Here is a 25259-nt window from a genome sequence, read left to right as displayed (position 1 = left end):
CATTCCCAACCAGGACGGGTGGAGGACAACTTGGCAGTTTGGAAGAAGTGCCAAGGAAAGCACAAGGAGAATCAACCCTGGGGTTTCTTGGTGGATAAAGAGATGTCTCAGCTTTCTTTAAATGAATTAGCCATGTTTGGGTACCAAGGTTCAGACTAGCTCAGTGTGGTCAAGGAAGAGCACATTCAAAGTCCTAGAGCATACATTATAAACTGAAGGGGGGGACCAGCAATCAATTGTCATAGTCCTCCAGGGGATACAGTTTTCAGGACACTGCCCTAGACACCAAGGGCCCATGTCTTCCTGGGCTACTGTCCTATTCCACACTGTTTTTTAATTTTTAATAATTATATTTAATATTTTTAATATTTTTTAGTTTTCGGTGGACACAACATCTTTGTCTGTGGTGCTGAGGATCCAACCCAGGCCGCACGCATGCGAGGCGAGCGTGCTACCCCTGAGCCACATCCCCAGCCCCTATTCCACACTGAATGAATGAAATGACCTATTTCCAACAACAACCTTACCACATTGGCCAGGCCCTCCCATGGCCCACCCCCAACCACCTGACCTGCAGAAGAACAAAAGGAAGAACAAAAAGCCAGACTGCCAGGCTGTTATAGAGAAATACTGATTTTAATTAAACAGCCTAAAAATTAGCGAAAACAGTTGAAAACAAGGCACGGTTTTTCCCCATACTTGTTATGTGGCTCCAGTTACCAAAAAAAATTTTTTAATGCAAATGTTAAACATAAAAATAGAAGTCTTGAGAGTATTTTTTAAAAAATGTATAAAAAGCCCCAACATTGTCAAGGTTGTTACTGATTCTGAAAATAGCACCAGATAAGGAGTAAAAGGTGTTAAAAACCACTACAACAGCATTTCTGAAATGCAGCTTGTCCGACCTCTCTTTCCCCTTAAAAATATGACGTTATCATGGAATAAAAAAGGATTTTAAAATCTCTGGAGGAAGGATGCAGCTTTTATTGCAGCTTTCCCCTGCCATCTCTTAGATGAGGGGCAAGTGTGAGGATTGTGCTTCTTTCCCTGAATGTCCAGAAAGGATGAGGAATGTGAGCATCCAGGTTCTCATCTGGGGACCTGTGCCTGTAGGTGCATGGATGGGGGGGGGGGGGTCCTTACCTAGCTCAGCCCCCTCCTTCATGCCCCGCACACAGGAAAGAGGGAGATGACTATAATATATGGCAGCTTATATATAATTCCAGCCCACCACTTCCTGAGTGCTCCAGAGGCTTCTATTGCAGATTCCAGGAGGGATTTAGCTAAGGGGGGCTCTTGCCCTTGGGTTTATTTGGGGAGGGGGGAATTGCCCTGAATGAGATGATGATGATGATGTCATCCCTGCTGAATCACCATCATGGTGAGAAATACTCTAATGGCTAATGGCCTTGGACTGAGACAAAGGGAATGTGGTATCACAAAGAGGTATCACTTCCTCTTCTGGTAGCCCTAGGGAAAAAACATTCATGCTGGGCCTTTAAAATGTCCCTCACCATCTACAACTACACACAGAGCTGTAGACACTTTTAAAAAGTCTTGCAAAAACAGTCTTGGGTGATTTGGCATTCTAACCTGAGTATATGAGGGTCTGTGGGTCTGTGGTTTTGGTATCTTAGCCATTGTTTCTCTGAGTGGTAAACCCAAGAGGGAGGAAAAAAGCCATTTTACTATCTACTTCAAGTTTTAAAGTTTTAGAAGAAAAAATGAGCACCGTGTTTGGCTGCTCAGAGCAGCCAGGTCGGAATTGTGCACAAGGGGGTGGCACCTTGGCGGCCCCCTGCAGGAGAGGATCAGGTGGCTCTGCTCCCAGTGAGCAGGAGGATTAAGGTATGAGGGGAGACCCAACAGCTCAGCTGGGGGCAGACTTGGGATGCCTTTAGGGATCAGGGTGCCTTCTGGTTCCTGGCTCTGTCCCAGGAACCCTGGTGCCCCAGCAGGCCTGGGTAGAACTATTCACACGCAAAGTAGTCCTTCAGGGGGGCGAAGAGGTGTCGAATGACGGGCACACTCCAGGACCGCCCAAGCAGCTTCTGGCGGGCACCACGGCCCATGTTGGACACATCCGTGTAGTGCACAGGAAAACCGAAGATCCTGGGGGGCGCCAGAGGGAAAAGACAAGGAGTGAGAAGGGCCCATCCCTCTAGCATGCCCACAGCCTCTGGGGAGGAAATCCTCATCTCAACCAGTCCCTTCCCTTCACTCAAGCCCCCTGGGCCTGCAAATAACCCTTTGTTGAACACCAGGAGGTCCAGATGGGCTGGTTCCTCAGAGCCCTTGCTCATGTGCACGCAGTGCACATGCCTATAATTCCAGCAACCTGGGAGGCTGAGGCAGGAGGGTCATGAGTTCAAGTCCAGCCTCAGCAACTTAGTGAGGCCCTATCTCAAAAATAATGGCAGAAGATGTGCTTCAGTGGTTAAGCATCCCTGGGTTCAATCCCAGTACGTGTACACACACGTACACACACACACACACATATATACACACACACGGGGGAGGTCAGGAAACCTTGATCAAATGATCATCATGAGGCATGGCTCCTCCAAAATCATGAGTTCAAGCCCAGCCTCAGCAACTTAGCAAGACCCTGTCTCAAAAAAATAAAAAAGGATTAGGATGTGGCTCAGTAGTGAAGCATCCTTAGGATAAATTCCAGACACAAAAAAATTTTTAAAAATAAAAATTAAAAAAAAAAAAACAATGATTTTCAATCACAGACTAATAGTGAATATATCTAAGCATTCCAGTTTTGTCCATAGGGATTGAAATGGCCTGTTAAAAAGCAAGATGTGCTGAATTGTCCAGGTTTAGAACCAGTACTAAAAATAAAATCAATGGACTAATAACCGAAAGGGTGCAACACCCCAGGCCTGTGTCTTGCTTTGCCATAGCATGTACCCTGGGACAAATATCTATAACAACCCTTCCATCATATCTTCACCCAAGTGTGGATACATTCATGAGTAACATTGTTATCCATCAGTTTTCTCTCTGTCAGAAGTTACTTCAATCCCAAGATAGCTATAGTTAAGTGAAATTAAAAAAAAAAAAATCAAACCAGAGTTAAAATACCTAGAATGACAATATTGTTATGAAAGTCTTCTGAATATAATCAATCATAGCCTTTAGCATGACTTGCAAATAATAATGTTGAAAAAGACAAGTTAGACCAAAATGGTCAAAACAAAAATATTTACATCCAAAAGCTGGTTCTTGGTATCAAAACAGACAAAATTGGCTCAATTATTAGAAGAAGGTAAAGACAGACCGTGGCTGAGGAGGAATCACGGAGAATGAGCAACTTTGCACGAGAAAGAGCAGGTCTTTACCTGGTCCCTCACACACCCTAGGCCCCAGGACTAGGAGCTCTCAGGGCAGCACAGGCGGTGCCCGGTGGTACCCTGTGGTGCCCAGTCTGCTAATCTCAGGTTCCTCACGACCGCCCGCCACTTCTGTCCAGAAATAAGGGCTGGCTCTATAAGGGCATTTCCACCAACCCCACACACGAGCCTAGGAGACTCTGGAGATATGGCGAGCACCTGCCCCTTGGTGCAGCTGGCCTGGAGGGCTTGCTCCTCCCCTTTCAGCCTCTGTGCAGCCTTGCTCACCTTTCGAGCTCAGTGCACCACAAAACATCTTCTTTGCCATTCATGACAACAGGGAAAAGTTGGTTTTTCCCCTGTTTGATGGAGTTGGACTTGGTGGTTATTGTCTGCACTTTCTTTAACTGGAGAACAAAACGATATATCACGGAGTAAGCACAGCAGGAAAGGTTCCAGGTGGGATCAAGGCTCAAAAGCCCTGAGAAAAGATGGATGGAGCACAGAGGGCAGGTGTGTGGGAGGCGGGGCAGGGCAGGGCTGGCAGTCAGAGTGAGAAAAGGAGCTCATGAAGGACAAGAACATTGTGTGCTTCCCATAAATGCCAAGAAGGTAATGCACAGCAAAGACCAGCCTTGAGAGAATGAAATGAGCACCAGGTACCTATGCATGAGGATCACCGGGAGGGGGGGCCGGGGCCAAGAAGACAGTTATTTATCAAGTAAGATTAAGAAAAGGCAGCCCGAAGTTTGGAGAAATGGTTCTTTGCTTGATGCAGACATGGAGAATTAGGTTCACAGACGTCTTATTTAATACATTATTTATCTGTGATGTGACTGACAGAAGATAATTTTTTTTCCAAGAGCATCATTTACGTTTATTACTGGAAGGGCCAGCTGAAATTGCCTCTTATGTATCCAGCATTAACAATTGGAAAGGCAAGTTGTCTGTTTCCCACAGTGATTACTTGTTTATCAAGAATGTCTCCTACAGACAGAACAGTTGTGTGGGGGAAAGTGGCCCAGCACCAGAGTCACGTGGAGAGAGGGGAGTAGACACCAATAGGACACACCACCAAGGTCACCTTCTAAGTGCCCGCCTTGGAGTCACCCAGTGTGCATTCAGGAGGGCGGTGGGGCGGCCATCTGGGAGCACACCTTACCTTTGCAGTCCTACTGAATTCCAAGCAGTCCTGCAGCTCGAGCTTATCATTCTTTGATGCTATCACAGGCCTGGGGACAGCCAAAACCCATTACTTTCTACCCTCTGCAAAGGGCTTGCTCAGGCCCCTCCCAGGGTGGGGGGAGGGAAGAGTCTTTGCTGCAAAAATGGGCCCAAGCAGTGAACATGCTCCTGTCATGTGATGGGCAACACACCAGGCCTAAGGACTAGTCTGGGTGCCAAGGGTGGACCTGCCCCTGGAGGGGACGGTCTAATTCCAATATCTGCAGCTACTGCCTTACCTCCTGAGTTTTGGCATCGGTCAAAGCCACGCTACCACTGAGGAAAGGAGGGAACAGTGGGCAGGGAGACAGAGACACCCTTGGTTTGCTCATTGATCAAGTCAAGCCAGCTCCTTGGAAGGAAGTGCTGGCGTGGAAACCAGGGCCTCTTGCATGCTAGGTGCTCCAGCACGGAGCCTCGGTTTTACAGGAAGAGCTGGGGCTGGATTTTGGTGGGACTACTTGATACACCAGGACAGCAAACAGAATTGGTGGCTCATTACCAGGGATGCAGGCTGAGGACGCTGGAAGGTGGGGTGAGCCCCAGGAGAAAAGTGATGGGGAGGTGTCACACAAGGATCAATTGGGCTCTTAACAGTTAACTCTGGAAACCTATTTTGCAAACAAAGCGAAGCAAACAGGCCCAAGAAGGGCAAGGGACAGACCCAAAGCATTTGAGCAGTTCCAGGGCGGAAGGCACAAGACATCTGCAAGCAGAGTGGCTGAACACGGGGCAGCCCCGGGATCACGTATTAAGGCCAAAAGGAACTCGCACATGAAGGTGGAAGGTCGAGGAACCACACAAAACCTCTCCCCTAGACTGCAGACCTCCTCCTCCTCACTTTCTAGGTTTCCAATGTCACCCTATTCCTGTCACTCTATTGCAACAGGGCAGAGCAAAACCACAGACTTGTAAAGACTAGCCTGGTGTGACTTACACAAACTAGATGATTTCAGGTCTCAGCCCCTGGTCTCAGTGAGAGAGCTCGGTGGCAGGACCCACCAGCTCACCCATACTCCACCAAGAAACGGGTGTCCCTACGAACCTTCCCAAAGCCCACCAAAGTGAATCTGTGATCATCCTTTAGCATATCAATGTGTCCAATCCTGTATTGGCAGCAGCACAATGGTGTCTGGTTCTAAACGTGAACATGGTACCATTTGATAGGTTGACGAACCATTGGGTTCGTCATGATATCCAATAGAAATTCCATGATATCCAATAGAAATTCTCAGAACCACTCTCACCTCTACTCACATTTTGGTAAATGCCAGAAAATTATCATGCTTCCAACATGCCCTTGTAAAAGGTGTTTTAACCTAACATGTTCCCAGAACTGGGGTGTCAGATGCCACATTTTGCTTCTTAATTAGAGTGTTGTTCTTAAACCACGAATAGACACAATATTCAATCCTTGGCAAAACCCCTTATTGTGGGTCGACATGTCTATCTAAAGAGATCTGAGCTAGCTCTGGTAAAAAATGCAAAGGTGGAAATGTTAGGAAACCTCAGGGAGATATGTTTGGGGCCTACCATTTATCATCTCAACTCTGCCACACACCTGGTCCAGGTCCTTTATTTCAAGGGGAATGGGAATCATAACAATTTCCATGTCCTGACAGATACTGCTATGGCAGCTGGGAGGAAAGGCAGAGCCCAGAAGGAACAACAAGAGGCATCCCTGACATCAACATGGCTCCAGCACCTGGCACCAGAACCAGGCCTGTCTGCTCACCATCGGGAACAAACAAGTAGGCCTCAAGTCCTGGCCCAAGATTCCTAGAAATACCTAACAGGAATCAGCCCTGAAAGACTGCAGATTGTTCTGAAGCCCAGACTGGGGTTGTTTCTCAGCACAGACAGCACTTTCTAGAAGACTGGAATGTGAAAGCTAACATCTGAATTTTTCTTGGCTGTTACCTGGGGTCCCACTAAGAGTCCCCTGTTACCTGTTCATCCCAGGTAGGTTTCCCCAGAAGTATCGAGCTCTGTGAGCAGCAGAAACTTTGATAGCATCAATCATCACTGGGTTGCACTGCAGAGAGAGAGAGAAGGGGAGCTGCTTGGAGACTACATCAGATGTCAGTGGTCACTCAGAGCAGGGCTTGAGGATGCAGGCGACTGAACTGCCCCTGGCTATGGAAGAAGGATGGATCTTCCAACCAGGATATAGGCCAAGATCCACCTGGTGGATAAGGCCATGGACAAAAGGAACAGATCAGACCTTCAGATTCTGAGAAAAGGTACCCCCAAACAGCAACTCATATCAGAGATCTGGCAAGTAGAGATCTGGGGTGAAAGGGCATCTGGGCCATATACTGCTCTGTACCTCTAGCTGCCAAGTTCACAGAGCATCAGGTACCTCCCTGAGGCTCAAGCTATTAACATTTTGGTAAACACAAAAAAGTATTTAACAGGGCTTGTTGTCTATTAAATAGAATGTAATTTAATTTCCCTGAAACCTCAAAACATCCATTTTCACAACAGGAACATTGAATTAAATTTCATGAAGAAGGTGGCTGCATTGTTGCCGATTTCTGTGGGTTATGGGATCTGGTCGACCCCAGCCAAGACCCTGGGAAACACCAGCAGTGTATACTGCCAGCGGGGCCTTCCCTGCACAGGTTGCCTTTGACCACCAGAGCCCTCTGGGCATCCTCACCTCCAGGAACCGTGAGATGTCCCTCTTGTCGTCGACCTTCATGGCTACAACATTCTCAAACATCCAGAAGAACGGCCGGTCATCCCCTTCTTTGGGGCGTGAGTAATTGAGCAGGTGGTAGAATTCGAAGAAGAGTCGGCCAGTGCCCTCTGTGCCCAGACAGGAGAGAAGGGGACCAATCAAAGCCTTTAGCAAAATCCCCAGAGTTCTTTAAAACCACAGTAAGGACAGCACCATGAGGTTCCATCTCCCTAAGGTCCTGTGGAATGACTAAGAGCTCAGGGTGGAAAATCTGCTTCCATAAAAATGGAAGGAAGGGCTGGGGATGTGGCTCAAGTGGTACCGCGCTCGCCTGGCATGCGTGCGGCCCGGGTTCAATCCTCAGCACCATATACAAACCAAGATTTAAAAAAAAAATTCTCTCTCCCTCTCTTAAAAAAAAAAAAATGTAAGTAAGATCAATGGAGAAAAAGAACAAGAGGGAGGAAGGGAGGGACGGAGAGGGGGAAAGAGGAGGAAATATGGAATGAATTTAACAAAATCATGTTATAAGTATATATAAAGATACCAAAGGGAACAATCAGAAATAAACAAGGGAGAGAAAAATCAAAAGAAAAGAAGAAGATGTGGGAGGAAGACAGAGAAATGGATATTGAAATCAAATTCCTCGTAGGCATGATTTTGTCAAAATGTACCCAACTGCTGCTTCTAACCATAAAAACAGGCAGGACAGTGTCCTCTCTTTGTGGGTCAAGGATGTACAACATGGTTTGGACAGGGCCTGAGGCACCTAAAACAAAGCTCCCTCTCGAGGCTCCACTGGACCAGACTCAGGTGTTGCCTGTGGGAGACAAAGTTGTTATGGGACAAAGAAGAGCTGCTCACCATACAGGCCTTTCCGGGCAGGATTCACATTTGATAGGTCATTGCATGGGCTTCCACCGATCACCAAATCAAATGGACCCCACTCTTCAATCTGAGGGACCAAAAGAGACAGGCTCAGGGCAAGAGTATTTCCCAGGTAACTACCAAGAAAACCTCCTTCTAGCATCTTCCCTGGTCAGCAACTCCAAGGAAATGCACTCCTCACTACTGCCCAAGATGGAAACCAGTCTGTGGTTCGCTTTTGGGGTTAAGTAAAAGACACAGGGTCTCTTCTACCCGAAACCCCGAGGCTCACATGGGAGTAGGGGACATTCGGGGTATAGGGGGCAAACATGAGGAGACACAAGCCCCCCCGGGGAGAGGCGACCCTCACATTTTTCTTTGTGATGTTCCTAACGTCATTCACATATTTGATGTTGCCCTCGTGCTTCACGGTTCCAACGGCGATGGATTCTTCGCACACTTCCGAGGCAACATACTTTTCCACTTTAATGCCCAAGTCTTTGAGGACCAAGTAACCTGCAGGGGGAGAGGGACACTTGAACACAATGAGAGCAAGGGCAGAGCAGCTGGCTGGCCACAGCTTTCTGCCCTGGCAGAACAAGGACACTCCTCGCTACAGTAACTGGCAGTGTAAGAGTCAGCGCAGGCGAAGGCCACGGGGCACCAGGGAGAGGCTGTGTCTACTCCGTCTGTTGGAACTGAAAAGTGGAAAGAGCCAAGACGGTGGTAACTGTCACCTGACTGATGGACAGTATATTTGTTCATGTGGAGTGAAAAATTAGATGCCTGCATAGAATTAAAAACCACTAAAACAGGACTTAGAATAAGGGAGAAGGCAGAATAGGAAGAGAAGCCAGGGGCAGGGTCCCTGAGGGCATCTGAGGCCTTGAGACTGCCTGGCTGCTCACCCTTGTGGAAGCAGAGCCTCCCTAGTGAACTTACCTGTGGCAATTCCATCGAATAGTGACAGGACTCTAATGGGCCGCCTTTTGGCTGCGGGAATCGCAGGGTACAACTTGGGGGCCTCCTGCCAGATAAGGAAGGAGGGTCACAGAGGTGAAGGAGCAGGGGAAAGACTCATCCTCTGAGGAAGGGAGGGGTCCAAAGTCGGCTGTGGCTGCCACAGAAGCTTTGATGGGAACTGGCAAGGGAAGGCACCCTGTGCCACTATGCCTGGGGGCAGGGAGTGGCCGCCCTATTCCCAGGCAGGAGGCGTGTCCAAGCACTACAGGACAGACCCTCAACAGCAATTATCCAGGTGCTCTGGCTAAGAACAGGAAAAAAACTATAAAGAAAAAAAATTGAGATGTCCCAGGTTTCCCGGTCCCTGTCCCTTGTAGCTCAACAACTCCGCAGGCTTTTTTCCACAACCATCTCTTCATCAGGCCCACACTGAGAAGCCAGGGACAAAGAGGCCTCATTCAGAGCGGGGGGTCGGTCTGATCTGATTCCCTAACACCTGCACTCTTTTGAAGGCTACCTTCAGACCAGTGGCCCTGGGGCCTGTGGCTTACGTATTCGAGCCCCGGGTCGCTGGTGAAGAAGGTCTGCAGGCGGACATTCCAGTCCTTCCGGCGCCGCAGGACTCCGTGGCAGCGCTGGGGGAGACACATGTAGCAGCTCCAGGGCTCCTGCAGCTTGGCGTCCTCTGCTGTGCCCTTGCCCACCAGCACCTCCAGACACTCCACACAGAAGCACCTGTACCCAGTGGCCAGGGAGAAGCTCTGTCACCAGGACGCCTTCCCTAGGTAGATGGCAACTCACAACTTCAGCATGAACAGCAAGGTCCTGCATGAAGTGGGCTAAGTGACAAGCCCTTTTACTCAAAAAAGCATCGAGTACACTCGGCACTTCTTATAATTCCTACCAATTGGCAAAGCTTCAGAGAGGGACTCTTCCCTGAAGCCCCCTGTCCCACTCTTCCCCATGGGGCAGAGCACATCCCTATTTATCCATTTCTAGTCCTAGGACAACTACAATCAGTATGGCACACGGTGACTGTGGTCACAACTTCCACTTCACCTTAGCTCTCGGGGTGCAGGCCTGAGATTTCAAAAACAGGCAGCTGTCCCAAGACTGCAGGAACTGCAGGGTACAACTCGGGAACCCTGCGGCCCTGAGGATGTGCCCATAGGGGCCAGTGCTCACCGGCAACAGCTTGTATTGCTGCAGAGAAGCAGCTCACGGCCCTCACAGCACACGGTACAGTAGGACTGGTAACCATCATCGTCGTACATGTAGAAGAGCTCAAGGAAGCGATCCTGCAGTCATGGAGAAAAGTCCGTGAAATCAAAGAATAGGGACAGCCAGGCCCAGCTTGCCTGGTGGCCCAGGCCCTAGAACACAGCCACAGAACAAGTCAGAGGTGGCCTGGTATCCTTTAGGGGACAACTGGCTCTGGTTTGCAAGCCATTATAGATGAAGCTGTCTACTGGGCCACCCTCCCCTCCAAAAGGAAGACTGCAGGGAGCTGGAGACCTGGGAGACTTTCACTAATGCCTGTGCAAGTACCATCTGTGGGGAAAGGACCTGGAAGATTCTGGAGGCAGGAAGAGGCAAGTGCAGGGCAAGGGGAGGAGGACTTACCCGGCACGTCTGGCAAAGCCCACCCTCAAAGAGCGGGTGAAAGGACACTGGGTTTTTCCTACCACAGGATAAACAGCTATCTGTAAGGAAGGCAGGGCCACAGGTTATGGCAATTACAGCCACATGGCCAGTTCGAGCAATCACTGCAAGCTCACAAGTGTGCCTATCCCAGAGCCTGGGCCCGCCAGGCTCACACACACAAAGAGCAGGCCGAACTGGTTAACAATACTTGAGTAGCAGCCCCTCCTACAGAGGAATGTTTTGAGGACCTGGTGGGACAAGTTGGCCATGGTATCACAGCAACTTGGGAGGCTGAGATCATCAAGGCCAGGCTCAAAATTACCCCTATAAAAGGTCAGAAATTTGGTGCAATAGCACTCCTGGGTTAATCCCTTTTAGGGGGGGAGGGGATTATAACACTGAAGCATTTGTAGTGACTCCAAATAGCTTTTGATGGCTGAGGACAGGAATTGCCCATGGCATTTCCTATACAACACTGAGCTCAAGTCCCCACCAATATGCCATTTTGTCCTGGTGTCCTATCAGTAGGTCTGAAGTTGTTTCAGTGACTTGTTGGATAAGATCCTTCTTGCCACAAACCAATCCTTCTACAGTGAAGGGGTCTCAGGTTATATGGATGACTATACATTGAAGGTTCCACAGTGTCCAGGAATGCTCCAAAACTGGGCTTTCCCTGGGCCAGGGACTATCTTTGTCTACTCAACACACATCTGTGCCACCGGGCTGAGGAAGAAGGGGCTTGCAGGTACTTCCTCACGTTCATTAGGTCTGTATGGTTAGGTCTGTTCCGTGTCTTTAATCCAGAGGAAGTTCCCAACTCCCACATGCTGAACAGAGTCACTAACTAGAGAGTGACAATGACAGTGTGTGCCCACCATTCACCTAAAAGCTAGTTCCTGGAGGACCTTGCTTTCAGGCTGTCTTGGCTCAAGTGCCTCCGTTTGCATTCTTCTCATCCCACCTCCCTGCCCGCTCAATTAAAAATATTTCTCAATTAAAAAAATTTTTGTAAATTATCCTACTCAGTCTGCACAATGTTCCAACAGGGACACAAATGAGCACAAAGAAGCCCTGATTCAAGCCCAGATCTGTGGGAGAACCCAGGCAGGCCTTGGGTAGTACCCAGAGGGGAGGTAGATGGGGGTCAATGTTACCTTCCAGATTGTTCTTGTTGTTGGTAACATCAGAAACCATTTGTTCTGTTGAGGAGAGAGGGAGAACGTGTCAGGAGATGAGCTCAGGGACAACAGGGTCTTGTTCTGCACCCTCCTTACAGTGTGGTCCTCACACCTGCCAGTGCAGACCTTCACCTCCCCTTCCCCAAGAATCACCTCGGCTCTGATCTTCCTCTCCCCGGTCCTTGCCATTGTTATAGTTTGTCTTGAGGCGCTTGTTTGGGGGACAGTGGTCAGAGGCGGCTGAATCATCAACTGTGCGTCTTCGACTCTTGTTCTCTGTGAAAGGCAAGCAAATAGCAGCCGTGGCTTGATTGGAGGAGGATACAGGATAGGTGGGCCCCCCAGGCAGACAACACTGTGCTGAAAACCATCTACACCTAGGGCATCACAGGGGACTTAAATGGACATGTCCATGACAGGCCACCAGAAGAGGAGCCAATCTAAAACCCTACCCCAGGTTGCAGGATCTTTCCTATGTGGGGGTGGGGGCGGTGAAAGAGCACGTCCTCTTGGACTCGCAAGAGGAAGTATAAAGTGCAATCCACAGCTAAACCCTGACACATCTACAAGTGGTTTCCACCCGCTGCCCAGCAGTCACATGTGGTTACCAAGCATTTGAAATGCAACCAAGTGACTGAAGAATTTCCTTTGTCTTTGAATGTCAACTGAAAATCTGGTAACCCATTTAAAAAAAAGTTCATTTGGTATTAATTTGACATCTAAATCTACATTGAAAATGATTTAGTTAAACTGCATTCAATTGACAATTGATATTTGTATTTAATTCATCTATACTGCATCAACATTTAGCATCAGAATCAAGATAATATATACTGTGTTCATGCCGACAATCCCAGGTCCTCAGGAGGCTGAGGCAGATGATCGCAAATTTAATGTCAGGCTCCACTACATAACCCTGACTCATAAACAAAAATATAAGGAGTTGTTGCAGCTCAGTAGTAGAGAACCCCTGGGTTCACTTCCCACCACCAAAAAAGAAAAAAAAAAATCTTAGAATGTAGCTCAGTGCTAAACAACCTTTGGTTCAATCCCAGAATTAAGGTACATAGGAAGATCTATAAAAATACTTAATTTTTAAGAAAGTCCTAAACAAAGGTGAAAATCAATTTTTACATTACACTAACATGAATACTAGAAACATTAGGTTAAAATGTGTGAGTATTAAATTTTACATGTCCCCTTTCAATGAAAACTACTAGAATATGGTGGCTCCTTTGTATAAATCCCATTCAGTTTTCTATTGAAACATAAAACCCCATTCATTTAACCATGAGGGTTAACTTTGACTCTGCCCTTGAGAAAGAAAATTATATAGCCATCAAAATCATAAGTACTCTTTTAGTGACAAAAATCACAATTGATAAGTGCTTAGACAACGAAAATTGAGAAATAAAGGGAAGGCAGTAGGAATCCAAAAGTGTTCAGAAAAGGCGAAGGATGTGCAACCCAACAAGATAACCTGGGGGAGGGAGTGAGGGGAGAGTGAGGGGGTTCAGATTGAAATTTGATTCTTTTCTAGTGACCATTGCATATGCCAAGAAATTGAAAGAGAAAATAGAATATAGATGGGAAGGGAATACCGTGTTTCCTTGATTCTAAGTTCCTACTGCCTGCACGACGCACCTTCGATTTATTAACCACTTTGTAGGGGAAACAAAACAAAACAGAAAACATTAAATGTATGGATTGTTAAGACACATCCTGCATTTCAGGAAACCACGGGTAAAATGGTGGAAATATGGTTATTGGTCAAAATGTTTAGGGTGTCACACTTAAGGTTTTCTCCAATGACCAGTTTAATAATTTTTTTTTCCTTTAAAAAAAGAAAGGATGCTTCCTCTTATTCAACTTTTCATGAGATTCAATCTCGGTTTATGTGTATGACATTAATTTAGCATGAAAGTGTCCAATGAGGCCAAGAAAGCTTGGCATGGCCTTCATCTGCACTAGATGTTTCTCACAGGCCTGGGTTCACAGGACACAGTTCACAGGACCCGGAGGTGGCTGCAGATCAGCTGGGTGGGGCATGGGCAGGTGGGGGTGGTACTGTCTCTCAGCTGGCAGTGGGCGCTGCCTCAGGGACTCATTCCCACCTGGTTGGTTGTTGTTGGGTTTGAGGCCCTCGATCCCAGTGGGCTTGAAGCCCCCGTGGGCCCACTCCAACATGGGCTTCAGCTGGTCCTCCAAAGAATCTCCAGGGCTGCTGGGGAAGGTCTTGCCAGCTCGTACCCTGGCTTTCTGCCAAGATATAAAGGCAGAGTCTATGGTGAATGGGGGCGGAGATACTGCTCACCAGGGCGCACCCAAGGACTCCCCCTGGCAAGGCCAACATTCCCCTTGACACTGGGCCCCATTCATAGCAGGACAGCTGTCCTGGGCTGCACCACGTGACCTGGGGAGGAGGAATAGCCTGGGCAGGGAGACAGGCAAGAAATCATGGAACTGGGGGTGGGAGATGGTTAGTATTGTATCTTGCCCTATGGAAACCAAGTATGATCTCTTTCCTGTAGGGAATGAGCTTTCTCTTAACCAGAAGAATCAGAAAAGCTCTGCCACTTTATGACAGTGGAAGTCTGTCAGCTCTACCTTAACACCTATGTACCTCCTTCAAGATGGATAATGAAATGAAAATGAGAATGCAGTCAAGCATCCTTTATTACATGGACCATTAGGCTTTGCAGGTGTTATTGAGAGAAACTAGCTGGCTCAGGAATGCCACATGGACCAAAACAATGTCAAGGCAAGGTAGGAGAAGGGAGAGCACGGGATACCATGGCCCACAGACAAGGTGGCCTGAGGTGCTCTCCAATCTTGGCCTTGAAACACTCCACAATCATGGAGCCAGGGGGAGCTTTGAGGTCTACTGACATGAATCTACTGACATGAATGAACCTCCCACATACACACCTTTCCTGATTCAGACACTAATAATGACAGGCAGCAGGTGGGAGACCTCCCAATCAGGCCACCAACACTGGTAATGTTCACCTCCTCTCTGATGGCACTGTGCCCTCCAAGCCATACTTGGCCTCTCAGTGACCTGAGCTAGCTCTCAGTAGACCTCGCTTCCTCCAGGATGAGGACCTCACTCCCCACTCCCATGTTACCTCCAGGGCCTGGTACATGGCCTTCCTGTATGACACCAGTTTATTGAAGGTGGCCTGGTTAAAATGCTGACTGAACAGCCCCAAGGCCACCAGTTTGTCTGCAGAGACCTAGAAGAGAAAGACATCATCAACATCTACCTAACATCTGTAACTTCAGGAAGGAAGATTTTCACAGACTTTATGTGACAGCCCATTCCTGGGGACAAAAATCACAGATGTCAATCCAGAAAGGAAAGAAAAAAAACAAGAAAAATGAATGGTACACAGAGTCCTGATACAAATAGAGGCAGCAATGGCACATTCTCCTCCAGAGGTGGGGAACAAGATACTCAGAAGGACACACAGGGTATATATGTTGAGGTGTGAGGGGTGAGATCATTGTCCCAGCAACAATCCTGAGGCTTGGGTCTGTAATTCACTGTGCATACACTTTGTGTGAGATGTTTTGCTTCCCTCATTCCTGAATAAGCCTGGTAGTTTTCTCTTCAGCTTTGGATTAAATAATTTCAGATATAATCGATTTGATCATTTAGTTATTTGATTTTATGTATTGCAACTTGACATGAATCTATCAGTGCCAAGTCCCTAGGCCAAGTGGGAAATGAAGTGTCCCAGGCAGCTGATCAGAGGTATAGGACACATATGCAGTGCCATGGTCCTGAGTGTACTCCAAGGCTCTCCTCCGCTTTGTACATAGAGACTGATCTCCACAAAGAGGTGTGGCCACCATTCCTGGAGAAACTGCTACCAGTTGGAGCCACACACAGACAAGCACTGTGCAGGCTCAGGGCAGAGTCACACTCTCCTTATCATCTCATCCCGCAATTCCAACAGTCCCATTATTGCATCATGAAAACCATTTTCAATGTCACTGGGGTCAAGACAATTCTAAGGAAGTAACCCTCCTGGGACCACGGCACTGCACAGGTGTCCTGTACATGTACATACAATCAGGGGCTTCCTGGCTAAAATAGGCCCAGCACACTTGTCCTTCTGCTCCCTCTGCTGGTCAGAGAGGACATCTGCATGCAGTGTCACCAGGCAGTCACATGTCTTACTGTGATCAGCCTTGAAGTGGCAGGAAAGAGGCCAATTCATGGAAAAACTAGAAGCTAGAAACCGGGAACAAATTAGATGATAACTCATTCCCACATTTTGCTTTCATCTCACCCAGCTTGTTAAATACCTTAGGAACCTCACAAAACCTGCTGGGAATTAAAGGTTGGACTGACTTTTTGGTTGTTTTTGAAAGGATACTAAAGATTGAACCCAGGGCCACCTTTTTTTTTTTTTTTGTAACCCATCTCCCTTCTTATTGAACAGAGGCATTTAACCACTATTATTTTAACAAAAGGTTTTGTTAAGTAAATTGCTTACAGCATCACTAAATTGCTGAGGCTGGCTTTGAATTTGTAATCCTTCTGCCCCAGCGTCCTGGGCCACTGGGATTGCAGGCATGCATCACCAAGACAAGATATTCCTAATTTGAGAGTCTCACTAAATTGACCAGCCTGGCTTCATACTATAAAATTATAATTATTAGAATTATAGGCCCACCACCAGGTAAGCACACAGGTATTGACTGATATCCCTAAGACCATGTCAGGAAAGGTCTTCTTCCTGCACTACTCAAACCAAAATCTTTTGCAGATCTCTTAACTGCACAAGCTTTCTTTTTTGTTTTGTAGGGCAGTGTGGGTGGGTATGGAGGATTGAAGTCAGGGGCACCTGACCACTGATCCACATCCCCAGCCCCATTTTGTACTTTATTTAGAGACAAGGTGTCTCACTGAGTTGCTTAGAACTTCACTGTTGCTGAGGCTGGCTCTGAACTTGCTATCCTCCTACCTCAACCTCCCAATCTGCTGGAATTACAGGCGTGTGCCACTCCTGGGTTGCACAAGCTTTCTTTCTACAGGAGATAAAAACTTAATATAGCCCAGCTGATACAGCATAAATGAGGCCCTGGGCCCAGCAGTATAACTATTGAGGCCCAGCACCTCAATAGTTAAAAATAAACAGAATTCCAGCAGAATTCATGGTCAAGGAAATTTTTTTTAAAAATGGCTCATATCAATCAAAGAGGCTCTAAACTATAAATTTTTCATAACATGCCTCAAGGCAACCTAAAACCCACCTATAGGGGCAAGGCAGGGGTGCCCACCACATCCCCATTGCAGTCCTATATGAACAAATGGTGACCATCCCTTCTGATCTTTCTACTGAGTACATTTGGGTGCCGACCCAGGAAGACAACCCCTAAAATCTCAGATAGGTATATGATCTGCCCCAGAGAAGTAAATCCAATAAGTAAATATAGCCTGGTGAATCCAGAGGACTTTCCACCCCTCGCTTGTCCCCTTTGGAAGTGCAATGAGCTTCTCTTGCCATCAACTCAAGTATCTGCTTAGCAGGTGAATACAGGTAAGCAGGGGAGTACAGGTAAGCAGGAAATAAATACAATAAGCAGGGAATACAGGTAAGCATGGATTACAGGTTAAGGAGGAAGTATAAGTAAGCAGAGCATATAGGAAGATTCTGTCCTTACAGAAGACTTTGCTGCATCCTTCTGCAGAAAGATCGCAAATTAACTACCTTGCGCTGGACTCACCTCAGAGAACTTGCCATCACCAAACCACTGGACCCATCGCATGCCGGACATGGCCTGGCGCTTGGAGGTAGCCTTCCAAGAAACCACCATGGCAGGCCACCAGGAGAAGCCCTTGATCTTGCCCCATACCAGGTCCCCTATTCCAAACTCCTTCCCATCCTGGAAGAGAAACCACATAGAAGAAAAACATTTGTGAAGCCATGTCAACCTGGCCAGCTCCTGCCCCTCCACTGACTCCCTCAGCAAAACAAGCTTGGTGCACAGATGTGAGATGTCACTGGTGGGGAGCTCAGACGGCTTGTGAGCAACCCTGGGCGCATCCCCAGCTGCAAGGAAATTAAGTACGGTACAATGTCCTCTGACATAATGCACAGAGTACATCCTGTACCCTAAGTACCTCCATGGGAAGGGAGGCTTCACCCAGCAACACTCATTTAAACCATCATCCAGATCCCTGCATGCATTAAGAGGATGAAAGTACGCAGTGCTGGCAATCTGGCATATAGCCAGATTATAAACATATGTAGGGCATAACTAAAGCAATTATAGCCGGGCTACAATCAAATGCACGAACAGAAACCACATTATGTACTATGTGTTATCAACACAGTATTTACATCCACGTACAAATAAGTGATGTTCAGAGAATCACAATTCACACAGTAACTCTGGTGCCTGACTTAAAATGTCTAGGGGGAAATGGGAAAGACCATGTTGTATATGGAAAATTTAGAATTCAAAAATGGTAAAAATGACAAATTGTAGTACCACTGGGTGGTCTTTAAAATTTATCCACAATAGGTCAGGTGTAGTGACACACCTGTAATACCACCAATTTAAGAGGTTGAGGCTGGAGGATAAAAGCCTAAACAACTTAGTGTCTCACAAAAGATTGGGGATTCAGCCCAGTGAGAAAGCACCCCATGTAACACCCCCCCAAAAAAATAGTACACAGGCGTGGTGGTGGCACATGTCTATAATTCCAGTGATTTGGGAGGCTGAGGCAGGAGAATTACAAGTTCCAGGTGAGATTTAGCAGTTGTCCAAGACCTTGACTCAAAAACTGGGAATGCCTGAGTGCCGTGGTGACTGCCTATAATCCAGGGGCTCAGTAGGCTGAGGCAGGAGGATCACAAGTTCAAAGCCAGCCTCTGCCACTTAGTGAGACTATCTCAAATAGAAAAAATAAAAATAAGAGCCTGTGGGTCTAATCCCTGGTACTAAAAAATTAAAAATGTTTCAAAATAAAACCGCTGTGGATGAGCTGGGGATGGTGGTGCATGCCTGTAATCCCAGCAACTCGGGAGGCTGAGGCAGAAGGATGGAAAGTTAAAAGTCAGCCTCAGCAACTTAGCAAAGCACTAAGTGAGACCCCCATCTCTAAATAAAATACAAAAAAAGGACTGGGGATGTGCGACTCAGTGGTTAGTGCCCCTGGGTTCAATCCCAGGTACAAAAAAAAAAAAAAAACACTTGGGATGAATGTAGCTCAGCGGTAGCAAAGCCACCAGTGGCTGGCGCCTGTCCTCACATTCAGCATCCTGGGGCACCCGCAGGAGGAGTACCTGGTACTCAGTGTTGTCGGAGTCTCTCCCCTCTGCGTCCACCTGGGAGGTCTCCTGCTGGCTCTCAGCTAGGCTGGCACAGGGGGTACTGCTGCTCTGTGGTGTCACATCGTCCTCCGTGAGGTCGATGGTGAGGTAAGGAGTGGACGGGGATGGCCACGGCGTACCTGGCGAGGCTGTTGACCGCCGCCTTAGGGACTGTGGATGGAAGGACACAGTTTGGGTCACAGCAAAGCAAACCAGGTGATTGGAGACCAGTGATTCCCCCTGTGGCTTCCCAAGTAGCAGAAAGAGGGAAGAAATTGAGGAGGTTCAAAATCACCCAGGACAGTTTTCAAAGGAAGAAGTGTCATTTAAGTGGTAGAAGTCATCACAGCCTTCCAGAGAAAGGACAATGACGGGTAAGTGCCAAAAGGCTGCCAAGCCCCATCTGAGAAGGGGGATCCTGTAACCACCTATTGTGTCCCCACTGGAAAGAGCAGTGGAGTTTTCTGGAACATTAGACACTGAGGCGACAGGACAGTTCTGGAAGTTCCACCCAAGAGCAGGCCAGGAGAGAAGCCATTCAGCGGAGGAGAAGCTTTCCAAAACCCAGGAGAGAAAAGGAAAATCAAGATCCTGAAAAGGAGCCGTGAAGAGAGGACATGGGTCCTGCACCAGCCATGGGTTCTCCCCGTGAGCGGCTGGGCAGGGGCACCAACCCTGGTAGCCGGGAACTCCACGGGAGACTCGTCCACGTGACTGCGGCCCTGGCGGCCTCGAGTGGGATGTGGGAAGGACTTGGAGGCACTGTTGTTGCTATTTCGGGTTCGGACCTGGAAGCAAGACAGGATAGGCACCAGGCCTTAGATGACTGGAGGTGTGGGGACTGGGACTGGGGCCGGACGACAACCGAGGACACCTAGTGGTCGGAAGGCAGTAAGGAAGTTGATGTGCTTGGCTGGTCACAGCACCCAATCCTGGCCAGTGGAGACCAGCGCTGGCAAATGAGGATAAATGCACAATTACCAAAAACCACACTTCTTTCCCCCAAAAGGAGCATAAAGCCAATTATTGTTTTCTTCAGGAAGGCCAAGGCTCTCATCCAGGAAGGAAAGGCCATTATACTAAACTTTCTCAAAATGGTATGAGTTTGAGTGTTGCAGCCCAGTTCCAATTCTATAGGACTTGATGTTTAATCCTGGAAAGTTACTGGAATCTTTGTGTGTCTAGAATGGGGATAATAGAGCTAGGGACATAGCTCAGTGGGTAGAGTACTTGCCTCATATGCACAATCCCAGCACCACCAAAAAATAAAACTGGGATAATTAGCCAGGCTGGCCTTTAATCTCTACAATGAAGTTAAAGGAGGCAGAAAGCCAGCTTCACAACTTAGGGAAACCCTGTCTCAAAATAAAAAGGGCTGGGAACGTAGCCCAGTGTTCCTGGGTTCAATCCCCCGTATTGAAATTAAATACATAACTAAATTAAATACACATATTAAACTTGGAAAATGAGATCATAATCCATTCGGGAAGTCAGTCAGTCAGTCAGTGTCTGCCTAGTCTCTAGGGGCTGGTGGATCATGAGTGCTAATTGACATCCCATCCTCAGATGTTAAATTCTGAGGTAGAGCGGCAGCATCTATCTCCAAAATGACAAGGGCCCCGGAGGTGACTTGACAGCTGAGCAAGGTGTCTACTCTGAAAATTCTATAATTCTATAAAATTCTATATCACTCTACCATTTTCAAGAGAGGGCCAAAAAAAAGATCTTGAAATCTGCCATAGAAAACATACGGCACCTGAAATAAACCTCCAAACTATGACAGTTCGTGAGTCTGGCTGTGATTTCCTGAATTTTCAATACATTTGTTCACCTGTCTTTCACGTCCCCCCAGGGGGATCCACCCATCCCTGGTAGGAATCCCTGGGCTCTGTGTGTGGGACTTACTGCTGGGCTTGCAGAGCGGGTCCTGGTTTCCCGGAATAGTCTTGGCATCACAGGAGCCTCGGAGCTGTCCCCATCTTCTCCTTCACCATCTGCTTCCCCTGTCAGATCCTTTTTGAAGGAATAACATCAATTTTTCAATGGGAGTCACACAAGCAAAGTAGCTAAAGACTGGATCCCCGGAAACCCTTCATAAAATTAAGCAAAGACACCAAGAAATATTGTCTAAAGGCTTTTGCATTAGTTCGCCACAGGATCACAGGAAAGATAAACCTCAGTGAATCATCAAGTCACAGGAATAAGACTTGATAAGGAAAATGAGAGCTCACCATGATGAGCAAGGGACACCAGGACAGTTTCCACCACTCGCAGCACATGGGGGAAAATGCACGGAAACTGCTCACTGGAGACACTTCTTGATATAATGACAAGAAGCAATGCCACCAACCCGGAATCGTGTCATGAAGACGCCAGTGCAGGCTCCAGCCGCACCCAACATGCACAGAGCACAAAAATTGAAACCAAGAGTAGCCAGATGTGGCTAAAGCTTTCAAAAATCTCACTTTTGAAATGGAGCCCATTCCCCTTATTTTAGAATTGGAATAATGTTTACACACAGCACAACAGGGTTATAACAAGCCTCAAATAACACAGGCTTAGCCTAGACACAGGAAATCCTCAGATGGATTTCATTACTTTTACTGATAACTAACTGGATAACACAGTAGCATTCGTGAGGCTGTGATCCAGTCCGTCTTAACCCTCCATAGCCTTTGGACACCACCTGGATCCCTTATTTGGTGGACCACCAATAAATCACAACAGATGCCGCAGAAAGATGTGTGCTCACTGTCTGACTTCTGCCCATGACTGTCCCCACGGCTTGCCATGGGCTGGGGTTATAGCTCAGCACCACATAAAAATAAAGATATTGTGTCCATCTTTTATAAAAAAAATCCTAAAAAGAGCAATCCAAGGGATAAAACTAAGACTAATTATAAAAGGACATAAATAAACAAACATGATGGAAAAAATGATGTTGGTAAAACTGAAGAAGTAAAATCTTTAATATTACAGCAATTCTAAAAATTCTTTAAAATCTTGTAAAAAATTTTCTTGAGGCCAGATAACCTGATATCAAAACCACAGTTGTGAAAACTCACATCTTCTATTCATTCTATTCATGAATAAATGAATTTCAAAACAAAATTGCCAGGCTCAGTGGGGCATGCCTGTAATTTCAGTGACTTGAGAAGCTGAGAAAGGAGGATGGAAAGTTTGAGGCCAGTCTCAGCGACTTAGGAAGGACCCTGTCTCACTAAGGGCTGGGAATACAACTCACCCCAGGCTCAATCCCTACTAACACAAACACACACACAAAAGAAGAATTATGAATTATGTCATAGCTGTCCAGGTTAAGAAATAATTTCATACACAGGAAGCATTCAGGAAAACAAAACTTCTCAATTTAGTTTGGGGGAAAAAAAAAGATTAGCTTCACTTGTCATTAGCAATTTGAGCCTCTGAGACCTACTGGATGGATAAAAATATTATAGCTAATGTCCTGGAAGGGGAACGTGGGAAACTACCTGAGTGTAGCTGATCAGGCTGGAGACCTCCCTCTTGGACAGGCGGGAGCTGGATCTGCGGCCTAGGGAGCAGAGCAGAGTTTAGGAGCAGAGTTTAGGAGTAGGCCCCTGCCAAGAGCACAGCCTTGCTGATGGCTGTGGCTTGAGATCTTGCGGACCATGTTGCCTCGGGAATGAACTCTCTCTCAGGCCCTCGGTACTCTTGTCCCCTCCATGGACTCATAAGCAACAAGGCACAGAAACAAAATCAGATCCAAAACAGTTCTGAGGGGAGCCATCTGAGTCTGTGACCAAGAACTGCATTTAAAGGAGGAAGTCAGGTCCCTTGCTGGTAGGACACTAGCTTAGCATCCGCACCAGGCCCTGGGATCAGATTCCAGGCATCACTAAAATCCATCAATAAAGGCTGGGACAGGAGGTTGGCCAGTTCAAAGCCAGCCTCAGCAATGAGGAGGCACTAAGCAACTCAGTGAGACCCTGCTTCTAAATAAAATACCAAATAGGGCTGGGGATGTGGCTCAGTGATGGAGTGCCCAAGTTTAATCCCTGGTACAAAAAAAATAATAAGTCAACAATTCTGCATCTGCCCTTTCAGCCACACATCCAAAACACAGACATGTGGCTATTAGGGTTAACAATGCAGAAAAAGGCCACTGTCACTCTTGCATTAACAGAAAGTTCTAGAGGACAGCACAGAACAGGAAGGGATGGGGGTGGGCGGTGTGAAAACCAAAACAGGCAGAAGGCCTAGTGAGGAGGTCTGGAAGTGCAGCAGGGAGGGTGCTGCAAAAGCAAGCCTCAGTCCCAACCACAGGCCTGGGAGAGGGGTTGGTCACACTGTAGAAGGGCCAGAATCTTTGCCTGTGCAGGCAGGATCACCCTATGACTAGTGGCCAAGGACAGGAGAGCCAGAGTCCCAGCTGAGGGGAGGAATGGGAGGGGCTGAGGCAGGGAGAATGAATGAGGGGCTTTGGCTGGCCACATCCTCCTGGGCTGTGATAGAGCTGAGGTCTGTCTGCAGCGCCCACCCAAGGTATCACCTGACCCCCAATGACTCCCATCTGGCCGGCCACCTCTGATCTCGGGCGAGCGGATAGCCTCCAGGATGGGGGGCGAAGGGGCGTCCTTGGAGTCGGAGGACTGGTCACTGCTGGCCCCGTTGATGAGAATGATGGAGTCCTCCCTCCCGCTGGCGCCCTCCTCTTCACTGAGGTGTCTGGTGTCCCCCTTCATCGTTTCCTGTGGGAGAAGGCCAGAATGGGTAGTGGAAGGGAGGCAGGGGCAGGGATTAGCACAGCCCCCATCTTCCCACCAGTGGCTTGATGTCCTCAGGCCAAGGGAGGACCCATGACCCAATCTGAGGATGACATCCTACCCCAGGACCCCACCCAGACGGCCCCCCATAGTCTGCCCCCTCACCAAACTCGGAGGCTCAGGACTTGGTTCCATGTGGCCAGGCGGCCCGAAGGCTCAGATGCCAGCACCCAGGCAGAAGAGTGGACTGGGGCTGGGGTTTGAGGCTCAGGCTGCTCTGTGCAAATAGCTGGCCCCTTCAGACAATGCCATTTAGGACCTAGCTGGCCAGGCCTGCCTGCCGCCAGCCTCAGGTCCCTCTGCCCCTGGCCCCTTCTCCCTGCCCAGCCTCTGCAGGGCCTCAGGAAGCCAGAGCATTATTTTCCCTCCTGACCCCTTTGTTTGCTCTCTCCCTTCCCCTCAATCTCCAGGTCCTCTTCCCACCGCCCCCTCCTCCCCCACAGAACCGCTTCTCTCCTCTCCATGGCAGCACAAGCCCCGCCTAACCCCATCCTCAGGGGCCCATTGGTCTGCTGGACTGTCACTCACTCCCCTCCTCCCTCACCAGCTGGGGCTTGGAGTCCCAAGTTCCCAAGAAGAGAAGGATGGAGGAGGCTCAGGAGCAGAGCCTGGGCAGATACAGGAGAGGAATGCCCCACACCCCCACCCAGGCTTGGCCTCCCCACCCTGTCCCTTCTGTCACAGCAGTATCACCAGGTCAATCAGCTAAGACACCACTCATGGAATGTGGAAGCTGAAGTGTGGCCCATTCCACAGAGCCAGCACTAATTAGACATTTGTTGGACACAAGAGAGTCTGCACCTTTCTCTCCCAGGGAGACTGTGGGCTCATTTTATGCAAAAAGAAAACTGGTAAATGAAGTTCATCTCCAGAGTCAAAATCACATCCAAGCATCAATGGTAGATCGCACCCCGCTCAGTGGTGAAGCACTTCTTGCCTAGCATGCATGAAGCCCTGCATTTGATCCCCAGCAACACACAAAAATTTTATCCAAGGACTAGAAATGTGCCTCAGTAGTAGAGCAGTTGCCTAGGATTTGGGAGTCCCTGGGTTCAATCCCCAGTTGTGCATGAATAAACAAACAAACAAATAAGAAGGACAGGACGGGGTGCCTGGAGTTGTGGCTCAGCGTTAAAGCCTAGCATGCATGAGGCACTGGGGTCAATCGCCAGTAGTACATAAAAAGGGCCACTATTGGGTACAGACCATATTTAAAGTCTCAG

General features: G+C 47.9%; 1 protein-coding gene across 6 annotated transcripts; it reads right to left on the bottom strand.

Annotated features, from left to right (window-relative positions):
* Window positions 1-689: 689 nt before the first annotated feature.
* Dnmt3b (DNA methyltransferase 3 beta) lies at window positions 690-23955 on the bottom strand. 6 transcript variants are annotated; one of them, XM_026402077.2, is made up of 22 exons: window positions 23796-23955; window positions 22723-22784; window positions 21137-21244; window positions 19906-20019; window positions 19205-19402; window positions 17640-17798; window positions 15029-15136; window positions 14015-14159; window positions 13502-13561; window positions 12054-12176; window positions 11877-11921; window positions 10702-10781; window positions 10264-10376; window positions 9630-9813; window positions 9058-9142; window positions 8486-8631; window positions 8113-8203; window positions 7228-7376; window positions 6515-6600; window positions 4504-4573; window positions 3630-3748; window positions 690-2112 (listed from the first exon to the last, which is right to left on the bottom strand). In XM_026402077.2, the coding sequence occupies exons 1-22, from the start codon at window positions 23953-23955 to the stop codon at window positions 1971-1973; spliced, it is 2547 nt and encodes an 848-aa protein (XP_026257862.1). In that variant the 3' UTR covers window positions 690-1970. The 6 variants fall into 6 exon arrangements, with proteins under 6 accessions (XP_026257862.1, XP_077655690.1, XP_077655691.1 ...); XM_077799564.1 differs by lacking the exon at window positions 3630-3748; XM_077799565.1 differs by lacking the exon at window positions 19906-20019.
* Window positions 23956-25259: the final 1304 nt, after the last annotated feature.

This window comes from Urocitellus parryii, chromosome 6, assembly GCF_045843805.1.
Source record: "Urocitellus parryii isolate mUroPar1 chromosome 6, mUroPar1.hap1, whole genome shotgun sequence".
Taxonomy (NCBI): Eukaryota; Metazoa; Chordata; class Mammalia; order Rodentia; family Sciuridae; genus Urocitellus; species Urocitellus parryii.
Note: the sequence above shows the minus strand (reverse complement) of the source record. Positions and strands in the feature narration are given on the sequence as shown.

Excerpts from the sequence above, each read along its gene's own strand:
- Dnmt3b (XM_026402077.2), bottom strand. The coding sequence starts at position 23,955 with ATGAAGGGGGACACCAGACACCTCAGTGAAGAGGAGGGCGCCAGCGGG. Across the intron at positions 11,922-12,053 it reads AGAGGAAGATCAGAGCCGAG|AACAAATGGTTTCTGATGTT; the intron begins GTGATTCTTGGG and ends TCTCCTCAACAG. Across the intron at positions 4,574-6,514 it reads AACCTACCTGGGATGAACAG|GCCTGTGATAGCATCAAAGA; the intron begins GTAACAGGGGAC and ends GGCTGTCCCCAG.